The following is a 19621-nucleotide window of genomic DNA, read 5'->3' on the forward strand; positions in this document are numbered from 1 at the left end:
GAATATGTCCACAGGCCCCTAAGATTATTTGCCATCAGTTAAAATTTTTTAAAGTTATTATATGAAATTTAAGTTACTATATGAAGTAGAATATTATATGTTCTAGATAACACTTTTCCTCCTTTAGACTTCCTTTTTTTCAGTCTTCTTTATTACACCCAAGTAACTATAGAGAGTCACAAACCACAGGTTAAAAATAGAAGGAAATGGTGGGGGAATCAGCATTCTTAAACCTATTAAACCAAAAAACATCAAACTTATTTCACGCCCAACAAACAGCCATTGACAAGTAGCTTGCTGCAAAGCAAGAACAAAAACAATCCTGATAAAGCTTCTCCTTCCCTCCTACAATATCTTTCAACTCCAAATTCCTTACTAAAACCAAAATTTAAAAAAGAAAGCATGTACAAGTACTAAAGGAATTTAATGATCACTAAGGCTCAAACCCCTGCTGGAAAGTTCCTGTGGTTAGGTACATGAGCACTGAGTGATAAGTTTGCAACCCCACAGTGAGAGAATCTCCTCCTGTGCTTATATTAGTCATAATGAGCAGTGCAGCAGGAATAAACACAGTGCCCTCTACAGTCCATTAGATTCATGTACCGTAAACTGCATTGTTATTTATCCCACAGAATCCAGTCTGTAATCTGAGGCCATATCTGAGTAATACATAATTTACAGTTTTTTGGATATAAATACCTTAAACTAATAAAAATTTAAAATAAAGTAAATACTTTTAACAAAAACTATAGGTTCCTCCATTTGAGGACAGGGCAGAGACTGTTGTCTTATATCTTACTTTGTCCCAGATCCTGGCACATAGTGAGATATTAATAAATTCTTTTTGACCGTCCATTCAAGGATAAAAATTCTCAAGCTACAGTAGCAGCTATTTTAAACTTTGTCCATAATTATTGCAAAATGTTAGTCTATATTTGTCAAGATTTAACTATTAAATTGAAATTTTCTCAATTGTTATTACATGTCCCAGCTTAAATGAATCTAACCTCAGCAGGTAAAAATTCTTTTGTGCTATAATAATCATTTATGATTTTACATTTTACATATTTTTAAAATGTAAATTTGCTCCATGGGGTTGATTTCATGTTCTCCTATCCCAAGCAAAAGTACTCTGTAAACTGATATTTTTAACTTGATGGATTCTTTAGAAGTAATTTACAATACAAAAAATAAGCACAATGGAAACAAAAGCTGACTGAGGAAAAAAAACACTCATAATCCTTGCAAATCAAGAAAACAAATCCACAGTTAATTCTCTTTCCAATTTGAAAGTTCTACTTAAGTCTGACCCACCTGTAAAGAAAGCTAGAAGCACTTGATTAATTGCTAACCTGAGTTAGGACAGTGCTGCAAAAAAAGATGTTGAGAAACAGAAATAAATGACTAGGTAAACTTATTCAATAATTAAATGAATTAATAGTAATCCAGAGGATAGCTTTAGGCTCCTCCTAATTTAGCCCCCCAGCTATGAAGAAAACTGAAAATTTTTTTTTAATTCAGCAGAGACTATTTTCACCAACATTTTTGCCTCCAACATAGCTCATACTTCAAAGGGTACTTCACCCTTTGAACAACACAGTCTTTATAGGACAAATGACTCTAAATTTTGTGTTCTCCTGAGATCTTGCAAATGCCGTTTCCTGTGTCGCTGGTTAGCATGCTAGTTAGGCTTCCTTAACTGTGAACATGTAAGACTCTTCTTGTAGTCACTGAAGATTGATTGTGGCAATTAATGGGTTATCCTGACACTGTGGGTTTCTGCAGATTTTTACTGATGTGGTTTCATTTGCAATAAATTAAGAAAACCTTCAGAAAAGTCATACGTTTCTAGTTCAGCCTTGCAAACATAGACTGCAAAACAGACCAGCCTGCCATTCTCCTAAGAACACAGTGAATAAAAGAAGGAAATTCTATTTTTCCTGTACAATAAATACTATCATCCTGACTAGCTCTTTATAAAACTGGCTAATGGTTTCTAAGGCACAAGTCTTCCTGCTACCAGGCAATCTGAAATCTTTCATACCTCTACAACTTACCATGAAATCTCTGCAATAGGGTCTCCATGAGGGAAGTCAGTGGTAAGACCAGAAGAGCCAATACAAAGGCCACATTGAAATTCAGAAACCCGTTAATTAAATAGAAATACCAGTGTTCTGTGCCTGAAAGAAAGAAAGATAAGGGCCTAGTTAGGGTGAGCCCCACAAACAGTAGTGCAGAGGCTTAACATATCATGCTGCTCTGTTTTCATTAAAGCTCGGTCATCTAACTCAAGTAACTGGCAATTTACAAAATATAGGGAGAATAAAAGAAGAACATGAAAAAAAGAATGGAAACTGTGCTTGTATACATATAAATGATATCTAAACCTCAACTGACAAAGGGTGGCAGTCATGATCAACTGGTGAAGAATCCCAAGGATTTAAAATAAACAGCAGACTACAGTCACTCCCATAGACCCTTACATGATGAAAGCCCTGGGGTTCTTTCCAAATTGGGAAGCATAGGGACATATACATACATGATAAAACCATAGCAATCAGGCCAAAGTAAATTGCTCAACTTCTCAAAACATTCTGCAATCAATCAATAAGTATTTATTAAGCACTTACTACATGCTAGGCAGTGGAAATAGAAAGATACAAAAATTAAATAATCCTGCTTTCAAGGAGCTCACATTCTGAAGGGAGACCAACAGGTACATGTAAGTCATATATGCAGAATGAAGAGAAAATAAATATAAAATAGTTAGATATGAGATACTGAAGGAAGGAACCAAAGTTTGCAGGCATCAGGAAAGGTTTCCTGGAGAAAGTGATTCTTGGGTAGTATCTTGAAAGAAATAATGCATTCCTTTAAAAGGAAAATTAGAGAGGAAGAGGAGAAGGAGAAGGAGGAGGAGGAGGAGGAGGAGGAGGAGGAGGTAGTGGTGGTGGGGAGAATGCCTTCAGGACATGGCAGACAGCCAATCTTCCCAGGGAGCTGGGAGATAAAGAAAGCATTAGAAATCTTTTTTTTTTTTTTTTTCAATCTTGATTTTTTTTTTTTATAGTAACTTTTTATTGACAGAATCCATGCCAGGGTAATTTTTTTTATAACATTATCCCTTGCACTCACTTCTGTTCCGATTTTTCCCTCCCACCCTCCAACCTCTCCCCTAGATGGCATGCAGTCCTATATATGTTGAATATGTCCTAGTATATCCTAGATACAATGTATGTGTGCAGATCCAAACAGTTTTCTTGTTGCACAGGGAGAATTGGATTCAGAAGGTAGAAATAACCCAGGAAGAAAAACAAAAATGCAAATAGTTTACATTCATTTCCCAGTGTTTTTTTCTTTGGGTGTAGCTGCTTCTGTCCATCATTGATCAATTGAAACTGAATTAGGTCTCTTTGTCAAAGAAATCCACTTCCATCAGATTACATCTTCATACAGTAGAAAGCATTAGAAATCTCAACTGGGCTGCTCATGTTCACCAAACACTCCTTTCACCTTCTCACCCTGGTTTCATCCTGTCATACTTATAGCCAACTCTCAGGTGCTTCGCTCTTGCTTTTCCTATCGTGAAGAAGGCAAAGATCTTATGGGCCACTTATCTGATAAACAAACCAAAAAAAAAGTTCTTCCTGCTTAGGATCATCTTCAGTGTTAAGTTTCACTCAGCTACCTTGAAGATCAAGAATGAAGCAAAATGAGGAAAACATAAATCTAACTCTCATTAGTTTTGACTCCTCAACTTGAGATGCTTAAGCCAAAAATGATTAAGAGTGGCAGCTCCCTCTGCACATTTAGCAATTTTCCCTCTGCTTCTCCCCTCTCTGTGATTATTTCAATCAGCCAGTAAATGACACACACGGGTCTTAATCATTGGGCTGTTGTGACACCCACCACGCACCACAGCAATTTCCTGCAATCAGCACCGCTTAAAAGGGTAATCAGGAGGCTGAGGAGCAGTCAGGAAAATCTGACATCTTTGCAGCTTGCACAGCAAAATAAGACTGGAAACTAAACTCAAAATGTCAGAAACGTTTGAAAAAGAAGGGAAAGAGAGAGAAGGGCCCCAGTTCAAACAAATGAACAAGGCCTCTAAGGCCTCCTGTGGAAGCCTGAATTCACTGAGAACAATGATATCTTATGTTCCTTAAGTATGACCTTTCTTTCAGACTAAGGAAGATGAATGAATGAATGAATGAAGTTTCAAGTAGAAATCCACTCCATTAGGTTTGGGGTAACATTTTGTTAATTCATTTCTCTAAAAAGGGAGGTACCAGCTTCTTGCCTGGCCCACCTGACATCTATCTTCAATTCACAGGGCTATTTTTCTTCTTAAAGAATTCTAGAAATCTGTAACTTTGAAGAAAAATCATGAAGAACAAATGTAAAGAGTCACTCTTGGGACATTATCTATCATGATCCATAAGCCTTGATGGACACTCTTAGTCATTACCATTTCACAGAATTCAATTTCAATTGTTTCTAATGTTATGGAATTATATTGATCAAGCCTGGCCCTAAAAGTGAGATGGGGGGGATTACGTGTAAGGAATACTGTTAAACATAGTTGATAAATTCATTGGTTTTCCTGATCTGGATTTCCACACTCTTTTAAATTTTTTGTTATAAAGGATAGCCATCTGGAAGGAGTGGGGAGAAGAGATGTATTAGGAAATGTACATCATGTAAAAACAAAAAAAATATCAATAGTTTTTGAAGTCTTAATAGCAGGGATCTTTTTTTTTTCTTTTTTGGTATTAGTAAAAATGTTTGGAAGTCAATGGAAATTTTAAATAATTATGATGAATAAATATTTAGGAAGAAAGCTCTTTAAGGTTCAAGAAAGACTTACTTCCATCCCATCACAGCTTATCTTCTACTCTTGTTGAAGATCATTATAACCATTTAGACAATACTTTGAGATCCTGAATCAAAATTACTAAGTACTAAAGCCAGCTATCATTATTGTGACAGGAACTCAGACAGCAAGTTAATGACCAGGCAATCTGTAAACATTACACAACCAAGTACTGCTTTGCTGAAGTACGGAGCAAAGGGAGGATGAGCCAAGAGTGAATAAGGTTCAGACAAGATAGTCTTAGAAATAAGAACAAAGGTTATGTAGTCAGAGAGTAGTTAAGTAAACTGCTCCCAGAAGGTTTTCTTTGCCTTGAAGAGACACTTCCCTTTGAACAGAAAAAGGTAGAAACTTTTATTTCTGTCCAGAGAGGTATCACTGCTGTGGCTCAGAAAACTTAGTGTTGAACCATATAAATTTTGTATCAGGGGTAGGCCGAGGACTTTACTGATGCAAGGTTTACCATAAAAATGAGCTGGATACAGAACTTCTCGGTAATGAATTACCAATTCAAAGCCATGCAATCACATACCATCTTGACAGAAAGCACCTCAATTTCTCTCCACTCCTAAGACCTAATGGGAGCTTTGAAAGAGTTTGCTAAGATAAGAAAAGAAGTAATTTCTGATGTTTGCTGTGCTGGGTGGAGAAAAGTCATTACCCATGACTTAGTACCATAGGTACTAAGAGACATCACGTCATTCTTATAAATGTCAAGTTTGCACAGTAAAGAGTGGAAAGTCATCAGACATAAATGATTAACAAAGGTCTCTGGAACAGCTTTTACTGGCAAATAACTTTAAATAAGTCAAAAGCAGGCTATATACTGCCCTCAAAAATGTCAAATTATATGGTGGAGGAGGGAGACATTTACTGCCCAAAGCCATGACCTTTCTCAAACTTCAACTCCTATAATATTATGGCTCTACCAAAGGAGGCAACAAGAATGTGCAATGGGACAGGAGAAACAGACTCCCTTGAGTGGGAGCAGCTGTTGTCCTAAGTTAAATATTATTCCTTGTCTTGCTTTTTTTTTGGGGGGGAGGAGGGGAGATAGTTTCTTTTATCTTATTTTTAATGATGAATTTTTTTTTTACATCACTTTTATTTCCAAATGTAATTCTCTTCCATTCCTTGACCAGTGAGCCATCCTTTGTCTCACACACACACACACACACACACACACACACACACACCAGAGAAAAAAGTAATCTGCAACCAACACAATGACCATTTAGGGCTGCATATGCAATATTTGACAAATTATAGTCTCCCACATTCACAAAAGGAGAGAGGTCCATTTCTTCAACTATTTGAAGACCTTGACCTTGACCTGTAAAGGATCAAGATTAGTCATTATATTTACTCTTAAGACTTTACACCACAGCCAATCAGTCAATAAATATTTAACATTCAGCCAGTCAATAAGTATTTATTAAGCAACTATGTGTAAGGTACTGTGCTAACTGCTAGAGATACAAAGAAAGGTAAAAGTGCCAAAAGTGCCCACTCTGAAAAGCTTACATTCTCATGGAGGAGAAACATATAAACAACTATGGACAAACAATGTACATATAGGATAAACAGAAAATAATAAGAGAAAAAGCATTAACATTAAAGGAATTCAGAAAAGGCTTCTTATGGAAGGTAAGATTTCAGCAGGGGGAAGTCAGGAGGGAAGATGAAAAAGAATGCTCCAGATATAGGGGAATAACCAAAGAAAATGCCTGGAATCAAGAGATGGATTATCTTGTTTAAGAAACAACTAAGAGACCAGTGTCAACTTGGATCAAAGAGCACATAGTGGAAAGGTAGAAGGAAGCTAGGCTATGAAGGCCTTTGGAAGCCAAACTGAGGATTATATTTGATCCTAGAGGTGAAAAGATGAAACTGGAGTTTATTGATTTGAGAAGTGATATGGTCAGACCTGAGTATCACCAAGTCACTTTGGCAAGTGATTAGAAGATACAATATAAAGGGGCAGCTAGGAGGTGCAATGGATAGAGCACCAGCCCTGAAGTCAGGAGGACCCGAGTTAAAATCTGGTCTCAGACACTTAACACTTTCTAGCTGTGTGACCCTGGGCAAGTCGCTTAACCCTAATTGCCTCAGCAATAATAATAATAATAATAATAAGGAATATAAGATGGAAGAGACTTTGAGAGAGAGACCAGTTGGCAGACCATTGCAATAATCCAGAAATGAGAATCCCCATCAAAGTGGAGGCAACGGAGGGGAGATTGAGGTATATATGAGAGACGTCACAAAGGCAAAACTGAAAGACCTTGATAAGAAATTAGATGTAGGAGTGAGAGACAGTGAGGAGCCAAGAATGAAGCCTTGGTTGGGAGTTTCAGTGACTGATGGTGAAGTCCTCAAAAGTAATAGAGAAGTCAGGATGAGGGGGGTTTGGAAGTGAGATAATGGATTAAATCGTTTTGGACATGTTAAATGTGAGATGTGAGAGTTGACAAGAGCAGAGAGGACAGGACTAGATAAGTACACCTGAGAATCGTCAGCATAGAGATGATAACTAAATCCATGAAAGCTAAGGAGATTGTTAAATGAGGGAGCAGAGCTTTGGAATGCACTCAAAATTAGTGAGTAATGACTTGATTGAAGATTCAGCACAGGAGAGTGAGGGGATCGTTAAACAGGAAGGAGAAGAATCAAGATAAAATAGTATCACAAAAACCTTGAGAGAAGAGAATACCAAGTGAGAATAAGGGTGACTGACTGTCAAAAGCTGCAGAAAGATGAAGATGAGGAGTGAAAAAAAATCATTAGATTTGATAATTAAAAAGTGATTAGTTAACCTTGTAGAGATCAGTTTCAAGGGCATTATGAAGGTAAAATCCACACTAGAGAAAGCTAAGAAGATGGTGAGAGGAAAAGTAGAGGCCCCAACTATAGACAGTTTTTTCAAAGAGTTTAGCCATGTAAAAAAAAAAAAAAAAAAAAAAAAGAGAGAGATATGGGACAACAGCCAGCGAGGATGGATGGTTCAAGTAAGGGTTTTCTGGAGGATGAGGGAGACATGGGCATGGAAACAGTCAGAAAACAGGAGAGTCTCAAGATAAGTGAAAGTGAAGATGATGGAAGGGCCAATCTCTGCTAGAAAATAAGATGTAATTGGGTCACACATACATACAGTGGGGTTTGCTTTGGCAAAAAAAAAAAAAGCTCCTCATTCCTGTAAGATGAATGAAGAGAAGTGAGAGATAAAGAGTTGCAAAGGAGAGGAGCAGTAACAGCTCTCCCCAATGGCTTTAATTTGTCTGGGGAACACAAGGCAAGGTTCTCATCCAAGACACTTAATCTGTGGATGGTTTGAAGGATAAAAAGATTTGAGAAAAAAAAAAAAAAAGTGTGGTGAATGGGATAATGACTCATTTGGGGAAATATAAAAGTACTGCCTTGCTACAGTGAAGCCCATTTATGATTACATAAAATAAATTTGTAGTCACACAGTTTCATGGTTTTCTCCAGCTTCATTTAGCCACACAGGAGTAGGAGCAAAGGTAAAGGATGGAGTAAGTGAGTAATTCTGGGCTTGGCAGGACATGATCAGAGGCAGGGTAATGAGGCAAAGGACTCAAAAGAACATGGTGTAGAGATGAAGTGGTTCACTAAAGGGAAGAAAGGAGGGTTCAAGGGTGATGGCCTAAGAAAGAACTAAGATGGAGAAGGACTGGAGATCACAATGAGAACAAAGAACAAACAAAGAACAGGGTTTGGGGTTGTGAGGGAGAAGGAAAAAATGGAATGACACATATATAATCCCAGATAAGAGAACTGCAAAGTTCACAAACATGTAAGGCGATTGTGTGTGATAGCAAGACCAATAGTATGATAAAGTCTATGTGTACTGAAGAGGGATGGAGAAGCAAGTCATAGGAAAATTCAGAAACTGGGATGTAAGAATGTTTGAGGGAGTATCACTATGGAGGCTGAAGTCACATAATGTTGTTTGTCTTTGTTTTCTTTTTTTTTAAAATATAGCTTTTTATTTACAAGTTATATGCATGGGTAATTTCACAGCATTGACAATTGCCAAACCTTTTGTTCCAATTTTTCCCCTCCCCCAGATGGCAGGTTGACCAATACATGTTAAATATATTAAAGTATAAATTAAATACAATATAAGTATACATGTCCTAAGAGTTATTTTGCTGTACAAAAAGAATCTTATCCTTTGTTTTCAAAGAGGATCAACAAACAAGGAGAGAAGCCTTCCCTTGCATGTGCATTGGAATTGTGCAGTCGCATAAAGTCATCAGTCTCACTCTGTTCCTGAATCATTAAAGTCCAGTTGCAGGACAGAAGTCAGGACTGGCAATAGCCTAAGAGGCAGCGGATAACTTTGGCATCTTCAGTGTCTAACCACTTAAAGTGACCACACTTTAAGAACACTACAATGTCTCTCACCAGCCCATTCTGCAGGGGAAGATCTTCACAAGCATGGGGTAGATATCCTTTTAATTTATCAACAGGTTTATGGCTTGTCAGTTAATTTTTTTTTTTTTTTTTTTTTTTTTGCTGAGGCAACTGGGGTTAAGTGACTTGCCCAGGCTCACACAGCTAGGAAGTGTTAAGTGTCTGAGGCCAGATTTGAACTCAGGTCCTCCTAACTTTAGGGCTGGTGCTCTATGTCCTGTACCATTTAGCTGCCCTTGTGTCGATTACTCTTAACCTGCTTTAATTAAGCCCATCTGATAGTTTTTTTTGGAATGTGGTTCAACTTCTTGAAGCCACAAGTCAAAGTTGGGTAAATCTGGTGGAAACCAAAGATGAATGAACAGCTCTAAAAAGGGCTCAGCAAGCTCTCACACAAGAAGTGTTAATACTCCTGAACAACGAATACAACCTAAGTCTCATAGTAGGAGCACAGGAGGTGGGAAGGATAGAAAATCTTTGTAAAATAGACATTAAATTCAATGGGGAAAGAAGGGAAGCATTCATCTTAGTGGTTTTCAGGCAATAGCTACCAGAATTTTGAATGAGTAGTATATGGACTGAGTGAACTTCAAAGGAGAGATTACTGAGCAATGAAGATAGAGAGAGAGCCTGGAAGTGGCAATGGGATACAAGGAACACTCCAACTTCTTTACCATGACCAGTGAGTCGGGGGAATAAATTCATCACTGTAGATAGGGCCAGTATTCAGTTACTCAATCTTTCAACAATTATTTAAGCCTTAGTATTTGAGATCTGACTTTTCTGCACCTTTTTCTTAGAGATCTCATCATCTTCCATGAATTCAATTATTATCTCTAGGCAGACTACCACCCAATCAACAGGCCTTATCTTCTACTAAATTCTCTTCTTCATCTGCCTGAGGGACATCTACATCGAATGTTTCACAGGTATCTCAAAAGCAAAATGTCCAAAATAGAAGTCATTATTGTATTCCTATGTTCCTTCCCCCAAACTATTCTTTCCTAACTTTCCTATTTCTACCAAGATCTCTACCACTGCCATCCTTCTAGTTACATAAGTACACAACGTCAGAATCATCTTTAACTCTCCCTCATAGTCTTAAATCAGGCACTAAACTTTATCAATTGTATCAATTGTACTTCCACAACCCTTCTATCTATCATTCAAATCTAAATCTTATTACCTCTTACCAAACTAATGCTATAGCCTCTTAATTAATCTCTGTGCCTTTCATCATTCTCCTTACAATTTAAAGCTGATATATATATTTTCCCCTGAGGCAATTGGGGTTATGTAACTTGTCCAGGTCACACAGCTAGGAAGATTTGACCAAATTTGAACTCAGGTCCTCCTGACTTCAGGGCTGATGCTCTATCCACTGCACCACCTAGCTGCTAAAGCTGATATTTCTTAAGCTCCATTCTAATCATGCTGTTCCCTTGCTCATTAGAATGTAAGCTCATTTAAAGTTGTAAAAGATTGTTTCATTCTTTATATTTGTATCTCCAGTACCTAGCAAAGTACCTGGTAAAAAACTAAGGAGCTATTTAATAAATGTATGTTGATTTATTGACTGAATAGATTTCAGTGACTTCTTTTAACCCTAGGATGTAACAAACTCTTCTACTTCTTAAGTCTTAATTCTTTATAATCTGGGTTGAACCTATTTTTCTAAACTGATGAAAAGGCAGAGTCAAAATGGTGGAGTGAAGTATTTCTGTGAGCATTCCTAATACACCTTCCTAAACAACTTTTTTAAAGTGTCAAACAAAATTATGAGTGGGATCACTAACAAAAAGTCACAGTAAAACATTTTTCCAGCCCAAGGGAGCTTAGGAAGACAGAAAGAAAAGTCTGCTGATACTGGGGTGAGGGCTGGCCAGGAGTTTCACACTGTAGAAGTAACAGCAGTTCCAACAGCCACAGCAACAGAAACACCACCAGGAACAGCCAGGACACAGGTATAGTAAGGAGACTAAACACCTGAGGAGAAACAGATTCCTGGGAGACCCATGTAGTAACATAAAATGCAAGATCAGACTCCATCAGGCCGCTCCTTCATCCATTACCTAGTTGCTGATTATGATTCCAGAGCATACAGGAACAGCTGTATCTAAGAGGAAATAGAGGTTCTACCTGACTAAGGACCAAAGCATAGGTCAGAAGGGTAGGGACCAGAATTCTCTCTAGATCAGGTCATCTTGAATGTATCAAAAACTTATAGGCCTCCAAGCAGTATGACATGAAAATGAGAAAGGCTAGGTATAACTTCAACCTCAGAGATAGGGAGAACCCAATTATCACATACAGTCCAAATTCAAAAATTAATCTGGAAAAATGAACAAATGACCAAAAAAAAAAAAAAAAAAAAAGGAATCTAACCATAAAAAGCTACTATGATAAGAGAGAAGCTTGGTTCACAAACTCAGAAGAAAAAAATGACCTGAAACCATCTACAAGCAAAGAAAGTATCAAAGGAAAAAAAAATGCAGATTAGGCACAAGCTCAATAAGAATTCCTAGAAGAGCTAAAGAAAGAAAATTTTTTTAAAGAGTAAAAACAAGTCATTTTAAAACTCAAATAAGAGCTGTAGAGGAAAAATTGGGGGGGGGATTAAAGCAAAGTAAGAAAATTGTGAAAAGGGAATTAACAGATTGGTAAAAGAGGCACACATACACACACCCACACACAAATGCTGAAGAAAATAACACCTTGAACATCAAAATTAGCTAAAAGGTAAAGGAAGTACAAAATTTCATTGAAGAAAATAATTCCTTAAAAATTAGAATTGGGCGAGTGAAAGTTAATGACTTCATGAGACTTCAAGAACAAAAGAATGAAAAAATAATAGAAGAAAATGTGATCTATCTCATAAGGGGAAAAAACTGACCTAGAAAATAGATAAGATGACATAATTTAAGAATTTTTGGACTACATGAAAGCCATGCTTTAAAACACACATTCACACACACACACACACACACACACACACACACACACACACAAAACCCCTAGGTATCATATTTCAATAGACTGAAAAGGAAAACTGCTTATTTATCTTAGATCCAGAGAGAAATATGGAAATTGAAAGAATTCACCAATCACCTCCTAAAAGGGATCCCCAAATGAAAACTCTCAAGAATATGACAGTCAAATTCTAGAGTTTCCAGGTTAAGAAGAAAATACTGCAAGCAACCTGAAAGAAACAATTCAAATACTGTGAAACCAGTTAGGCTCACACAAGAATTAGCAGCTTCCACGTTACAGGAACAGAGGCTTGGGATATGATGTTCAAGTGAGCTAGAATTATAACCAAGAATAACTTATCCAGAAAAACTGAATATAATTCTTCAAAGGAAAAAAATTAATGAAATAGAGGACTCTCAAGTATCCCTGATGAAATAAACAGAAAATGTGATATTCAAACACAAGACTCAAGCGTAAATGCAAAAACCAATGAAGATGAAATTAAAGCAGTTATCAAGAACTATTTTGCTCAATTATACACCCCCCCCCAAAACCCAACAATTTAAATAAAATGGATGAACATTTAGAGAAATGTAAGTTGTCCAGATTAACAGAACAGGAAAGAGAACATTTAGATAACCCTATCTTAGGAAAATAAATGGAACAAGCTATAAATGAGCTCCCTAGGGAAATAAAAAACCAAGGAACAGATGGATTTTCAAGTAAATTCTACCAAACATTTAAAAAATAATTAATTCCAATATTATATAAACTGAAAATATAAAGATAGGAGAAGTCCTAACAAATTCCTTCTATGACACAAATAAGGTTTTGATATCTAAACCAGGGTTAAGAAAAACAGAAAAAAAGAAAACTAAAAACCAATTTCCTTAATGAATATTCATGAAAAATTTAAATAAAACACTAGCACGGAGATTATAGCACTATATTATATAAATCATCTATTATTACCAGACTGGATTTATATCAAAAATGCAGGGCTGGTTTACTTATTAGGAAAGCTATAAGCATGTGACCATATCAATTACAAAAACTATTTTTAAAAATCATGATTCTATCAATAGGTGTAGAAGAAACTTTTGTCAAAAAAAAAAAATCTATTCCTATTAGAAAATAGGAATAAATGAGGTTTTTTTTTTTTAAGTAATATCTATCTAAAATCAAGAGTATTCCCATTATTTGTAATGGGAATAATCCAAAAACCTTTCCAATAAGATCAGAATTGAAGCAAAGATGTCCATAATGACCATTCTTATTCAATCTTGAACTAGAAGTGCTAGCTATATTAAATTAAACAGAAAAAAAAAAATTGGAGGAATAAATATAAATAACAAGGAAACAAAACTATCCCTTTTGCAGAATCCTAGAGAATCAACTAAAAACTTATTGAAACAATTAACAACTCTAGCAAAGTGGGAGGACATAAAATAAACCTGCAAAATCATCAGCATTTCTATATGTTACCAACAAAATGCAGCAGGAATAAATAGAAAAATTCCATATATATTAAGTGCAGATAGTATAAAATATTTGGGAGTCTACTTGTCAAGATACACAGGAACTATATGAATATTATTAACAAAACACTCCACCCAAATAAAGATATATCTAAGTAACTGGAGAAATTAATTCTTAAGTCAAGCCAATATAATAAAAATGACAATACCACCTATTTTAATTTACTTATCCAGTACTATACCAATCAAACTAACAAAGAATTACTGTATATAACTAAAAAAAATAAACTATCAAGAGATTCAAACATAGCTTCAAAAAAAAAAAAATGCTAACTGGACCCAAGGTCAGCACAAATTCCTAGAAGAGTTAAAGAAAGAGATAAGAATCATCTATGATTACCAGATTGGATTTATATCAAAAATGCAGGGCTGGTTCAATTATTAGGAAAGCTATAAGCATGTGACCATAAAAAATAACAAAAACAATTTTTAACATAGCTCTACTCCAATAGATGATTATATCACAACATAGTTTTTTCACCTTTTTTGTTGTTTACTTGCTTTTTTTTCTCATTTTTTTTCCTTTTTGAACTGATTTTTCTTGTGCAGCATGATAAACATGGAAGTATGCTTAGAAGAACTGCACATGTTTAACTTAAATTATTTGCTATCTGGAGGAGGGAGGTGAGGAAAAGGAAGGGAGAAAAATTTGAAACGAAAAGTTTTGAAAGGGTGTATGCTGAATACTATCTTTGCATGTATTTTGAAAATAAGAAGCTATTATTTTTAAAAAAGAATAGTACAGAAAACTTTTAAAAAGAGAGTATTGTAAGAAAATTATGAAAAAATCAACAAATTGGCACATGATGCATTAAAAAATGAAGAAAATAACACCTTTAAAAAACAGAATTGATCTAATGGAAAAAGCACAAAAATTTATTGAAGAAAAAAACTACTTTAAAAGTAAAATTGCTCCATTCTTTAGAGCCATTTGGAACTATGCCCAAAGGACTATAAAACTGTGTACACTCTTTGATCCAATTATACCACTGCTAGGTCTACATCTCAAACACATTAAAAAATGGGGAAAATACTTATTTGTACAAAAATACTTATAGCAGCAGTTCTTTTTGTGGTGACTAAGAATTGGAAATACAATCATCTATTGGAGTAGAGCTAAACAAACTGTAGTATATTGTTTTAATAGAAAATTATGGTGCTATAAGAAATGATGAGCAGGATGATTTCAGAAAAACCAGGGAAGATTTACCTAAACTGATGCATAACAGAATCAGGAGAATATTGTATACAGTAACAGCAATATTGTTTGATGATAAACTATGAACGACTCAACTATTTTCAGCAATACAATGACCTAAGACAATCCCAAAGGATTAACGAAACAAGGCATACTTTCTGCCTCCAGAGAAAGAACTGATATTGTTTAAATACAGAATGAAGCATGCTATTTTTAATGTTCATTTTTTTAAGTCTTCTTATACAAAATGATTAATATGGAAACGTTTTAAATTACTGTACATGTATACTCTATGTCTGATTGCTTACTGTCTCAGGGAGGAGGGAGTAGAAAAAATGAGGGAGGGACAGAATTTGAAATTCAAAACTTTAAATAAAAATATTTTAATAGGAAAAAAAAGTGGAATTAGCCAAATAGAAGGTATAAACATTCACTGAAGAAAATTATTCCTTAATATTAAAATTGGGCAAATGGAAGCTAATGACTCCATGAGACTTTAAGAAACAATAAAAGAAAGTCAAAAGAATGAAAAAAAAAATTAGATGAAAATGTGAAATATCTCATAAGAAAAAAAGCTGCCCTGGAAAAAAAAATTGAGAAGAGATAATTTAAGAACTTTTGGACTACCTAAAAGTCATAATTAAAAAAAAAAATTTAAAGCCTATTTAGGGAAATTATAACAGAAAACTGCCCCAAAAGGTCAGATCCAGAGGATAAAATAGACAGTGAAAGAATCCACCAATCACCTCCTGAAAGAGATCATAAAATAAAAACTCCCAGGGCAACAAAAAATATTGCAAGCAACCAGAAGGAAACAATTCAAATATCGTGAAGCCACAGCCAGGATCTGCTTCCAAGTTAAGAGAAAAAGAGGACATGGGATATGATATTCTAGAGAGTAAAGGAGCTAGTATTATAACTATAACTAACCTACCCAGCAAAACTGAATATAATACTAAAAAAATGGATAAGTAATGAAATGAAAAACTATTTGAAATGAAATGAAATGGAAAAGTATTTCTGATGAAAAAGACTAGACATGAATAGAAAATTTGTCATTCAAACAGAAAACTTAAAAGAAGCATAAAAAGATAAACATGAAAGTATAGATGAGATTCAGTGGGGCTAAATGGTTTACATTTTGAATTGTGGTGCTAGGAAGACTTTTGGGACTCCCTTAGACAGCAAAGAGATCAAATCAGTCAATACTTAACAGAAATTAATTCAGACTAGTCACTGGAAGGTCAAATACTAAAGTTTAAATGCTCTGGTCTCATAATGAGAGGACAGGATTCACTAGAAAGACCCTGATATTGGGATTGAAAGAAAAGGGAAAAGAATTTAGCAAAGGATGAGATGAATAAATAGTATCATAGAAACAAGAAACATGAGCTTGGGCAAATGTCAGGAGATAGTGGACAGAAAGACAGAAGGGCCTGGCATGCCCTAGTCCATAGGGTCACAAAGAATTAGACACAATTGAACAATTACACTCAAAAAGAACAACTTGTGTCATATGATTGTGATGGAGTACTATGTTATAAGAGAGGACAAGGAGGGACAGTCAGATGACACAGTGGTAGAGCACTGACCCTGAAGTCAGTAAGACCTGACTTCAAATCTGGCCTCAGACACTTAATACTTCCTAGTTGTATAACCAGGTGGGGGAAAAAGGGGAGGAAAGAGAGAAAAGAGGGGAGAAGGAGGAGCAGAGGGAGGAGGAGGAAGTGAACAAGGAAGAGGAGGAGGAGAAAAAAATGACAAGGGGTTGATTTCAGAAAAAACATGACAAGACCTATAAAAACAGATTAAAAAATGACATGAAAAGAATAGAAGGATCATTGTGCATAGTACCAGCAATGTTGTAATAATGATCAATTATGAAAGACTTGGCTCTTCTGATCAATATAGTAATCCAAGACAATTTTTAAAGGATTCATAATGAAAAAATGCTATTCATATCCAGATTTTTTTTTTACTTTTTTGTGATATGCATTTTCCATGATTTCCACATGTATATTTGATATGTTGTTCTCAGTAGGTAGAGAAGGAATGAGAAAAGAGGAGACAATTTGAAACTCAAGTCTTGAAAAGAAAAGAATATTCAAAATAAATAAATAAATAAATAAATTACCTGGGTAAACTTAAAAGAATTGATGCAAAGTGAAGGGAGCAGAACCATGAGAACAATCTACACAATAACAGCAAAATTGTAAGCATAATCAACATGAAGGCTGGTTAATCAGTTAATAAGACTGATAAATTCAATGATCCATCACAATTCCAAAGTACTTATGATATAAAATTCTATCTGCTTCCAGAGAGAGAACTAATAGACTCTCATACTGCAGACTGAATTGTTTTTACTTTTTTTCCCTTTCTTTTTTTCCTAATGCAGAAATGTTTTACATAACTTTGTATGTACAGTGGATGTCATATTTCTTGTGCTCTCAAAGAGTGAGGGAGAAATGAGAAGAGGAGAAATTGAAAATATAAATTAAAAAATGAAATGATGAAAATATTTTCCTTCATATGACTGTTTAAAATGGCCACTAAGTCTTTGCTCAGGCTGTCCACCATTTCTGGAATCCTTTTATGAATCTTTCCTGAACAACCCATAATTGGTGATCTTCCTTCCAAAACTGCTTTCTATTTACTTTGTACATATTTTGTGTTCACTTATCTGTGCATGTGTTATTTTGTTCCTGTGCTCCCAGACTTCAGGGACTGTTTTGCTTTTGTTTTCTAACAAAAGTTTTTGTTTCTCTAATAATAGCTAGCATTTATATAGCTCTTTAAGGTCTGCAAACTAGTTATTTCATTTATTCCTCATAATCTTGAGAGGTAGATGTTATTATCATCTCTATTTTTTGGAAGAGGAAACTGTAACAGAGATCATAAGTGACTTGCCTAGAGTCATGTTGTCTAAGTAAGGTGCTCACTCCAAGTCAGGCATTTTGACAGCCACATCAGCTCTATCTTTTCCATCTAGGATCCTGCTCTCACAAAAGGTCCAACTGAAATGCTGCAATGAATCACTTGCTCTGTTCCTTTGGCCAAATCTTTTCCCAGATCTTAGAAATGTCATGCCTACATTCCTTTTCTTACTTGTCCAGCAGTTTCTCCCCTTTCCAAAATATTCTCCTATTTTTACTCAACTCATTTTCTGGGCTTGCTATAATGACCATGTCTCTGCTATTTACGATCACTCTTGTAACCTCCCACACTCAACTCTGGACCATTTTATTTCTTTCCATCTTTAGCTATGCTCACCCAAAGTGCCTGGTTTTGTGTCTTGGTGTATTCTCCGATTCATTCTCTTTGTTCAAGCTTTTTAACTCCTTATATTTCTTTTATAGCACATGCTATAAAGACTCTTTATTGATTCATTAATCAACTCATACATTTAGCAAATATTTATTGAAGTGCCATACTAGATACAAGGATATATAAAAGCATTCCTGCCTTTAAAAAGCTTGCAACCTGGTAAAGGAGAAAAGATTCATGCAGAACATAAATCAAACTCTACTTTGTTAAGTACTTTTTAAGACACTGTATACCTGCCAAAGCTGATCTACCATATTAGAATGAAGTTTTTTTGCCAAATGGCTGACTAATACTAGCTCACATTTATGTAGTACTTTATAATTTATAAAACATTTTGCTGACAACAACCCTAAGAAAGAGATAGTGTGAGTAATGAGAGGTTAAACTTTGATCTCTCCTAAGTTTTCTCATATCAGTTTCTTACATCAAATTACTTTTTATGTCCAGATCTCAGCTTTCGGTCTGCCACCCTCCTGGACTGGTAGATGACTTTCCTGGACGAGTCACATTCTACTTCACCCCATTCTTTCCAACATCTCCACTACAATAATGCCAACTGTTTCCTTCAATTCAAAGAACCATCAGATCAATTCTGAGGGAGTTTCTAAATGAGGTGTGTCAGTCTTCTGTTGTTCCATCAGCTATCCCTCTAACTCTATTTGTGTTATCTCTTCCTTTGGGAATGTAAGTTCCTATCTCCTGTGCTTAAAAGTAGCTAGTAAATATTTCATGACACTTATTAAATACAGTGAAACACCTCATAGGACTATAAATTTCTTGAGGAAAGGGGATTATATGTTGTTCTTTATCTTTATATCTTCTCTTGAATCCAGTGATCTTATATTCAGGAAATGTTTAACAAATGTTGAGTAAATTTTGTTTTCACTTTCCAGAGACACTTATTGGGCAATCTTTCTTGCAATCATGTTATCAGAAAAACACCACACTCCTAACCTTCTACCATAATGTGTTCCTTTTTCCTTCCTACCCTAGCAAGTGCTGATTCAACTGAATAACTAGGCTAATGTTAAAGAAAGGAACTATTAATGCCTTTGCTTTTTCCTTAGATTTTCCACAGATGCCTAACAAAGTAAAATCAGAGGAGAAAAAAAAACACACAAGTCTAAAACATAATTTAGGCCTCATTTCTAATTTTTCTTTACTCTTTCCTCACTTCTAGATTTAATGAACTAATTGTTCAGTCAGAAATACTAGACAAATAAGTACTTTTGGTTGAATTTTTATGGGAATTACTTGAATTGCTGCAAATAATAGAAT

The 19621-nt window shown here is 35.3% G+C and overlaps 1 protein-coding gene across 3 annotated transcripts in view; it reads right to left on the bottom strand.

Moving 5' to 3' along the window:
* Window positions 1-19621, bottom strand: part of ALG9 (ALG9 alpha-1,2-mannosyltransferase) — a 132959-nt gene that overhangs the window by 75544 nt on the left and 37794 nt on the right. For all 3 annotated transcript variants that reach the window (XM_031961167.1, XM_031961169.1, XM_031961168.1), the window contains one exon: window positions 2058-2180. In XM_031961167.1, the coding sequence (XP_031817027.1) occupies window positions 2058-2180 (123 nt within the window). The remainder of the gene's footprint in view (window positions 1-2057; window positions 2181-19621) is intronic.

This window comes from Sarcophilus harrisii, chromosome 3 (assembly GCF_902635505.1).
Source record: "Sarcophilus harrisii chromosome 3, mSarHar1.11, whole genome shotgun sequence".
Lineage (NCBI taxonomy): Eukaryota > Metazoa > Chordata > Mammalia > Dasyuromorphia > Dasyuridae > Sarcophilus > Sarcophilus harrisii.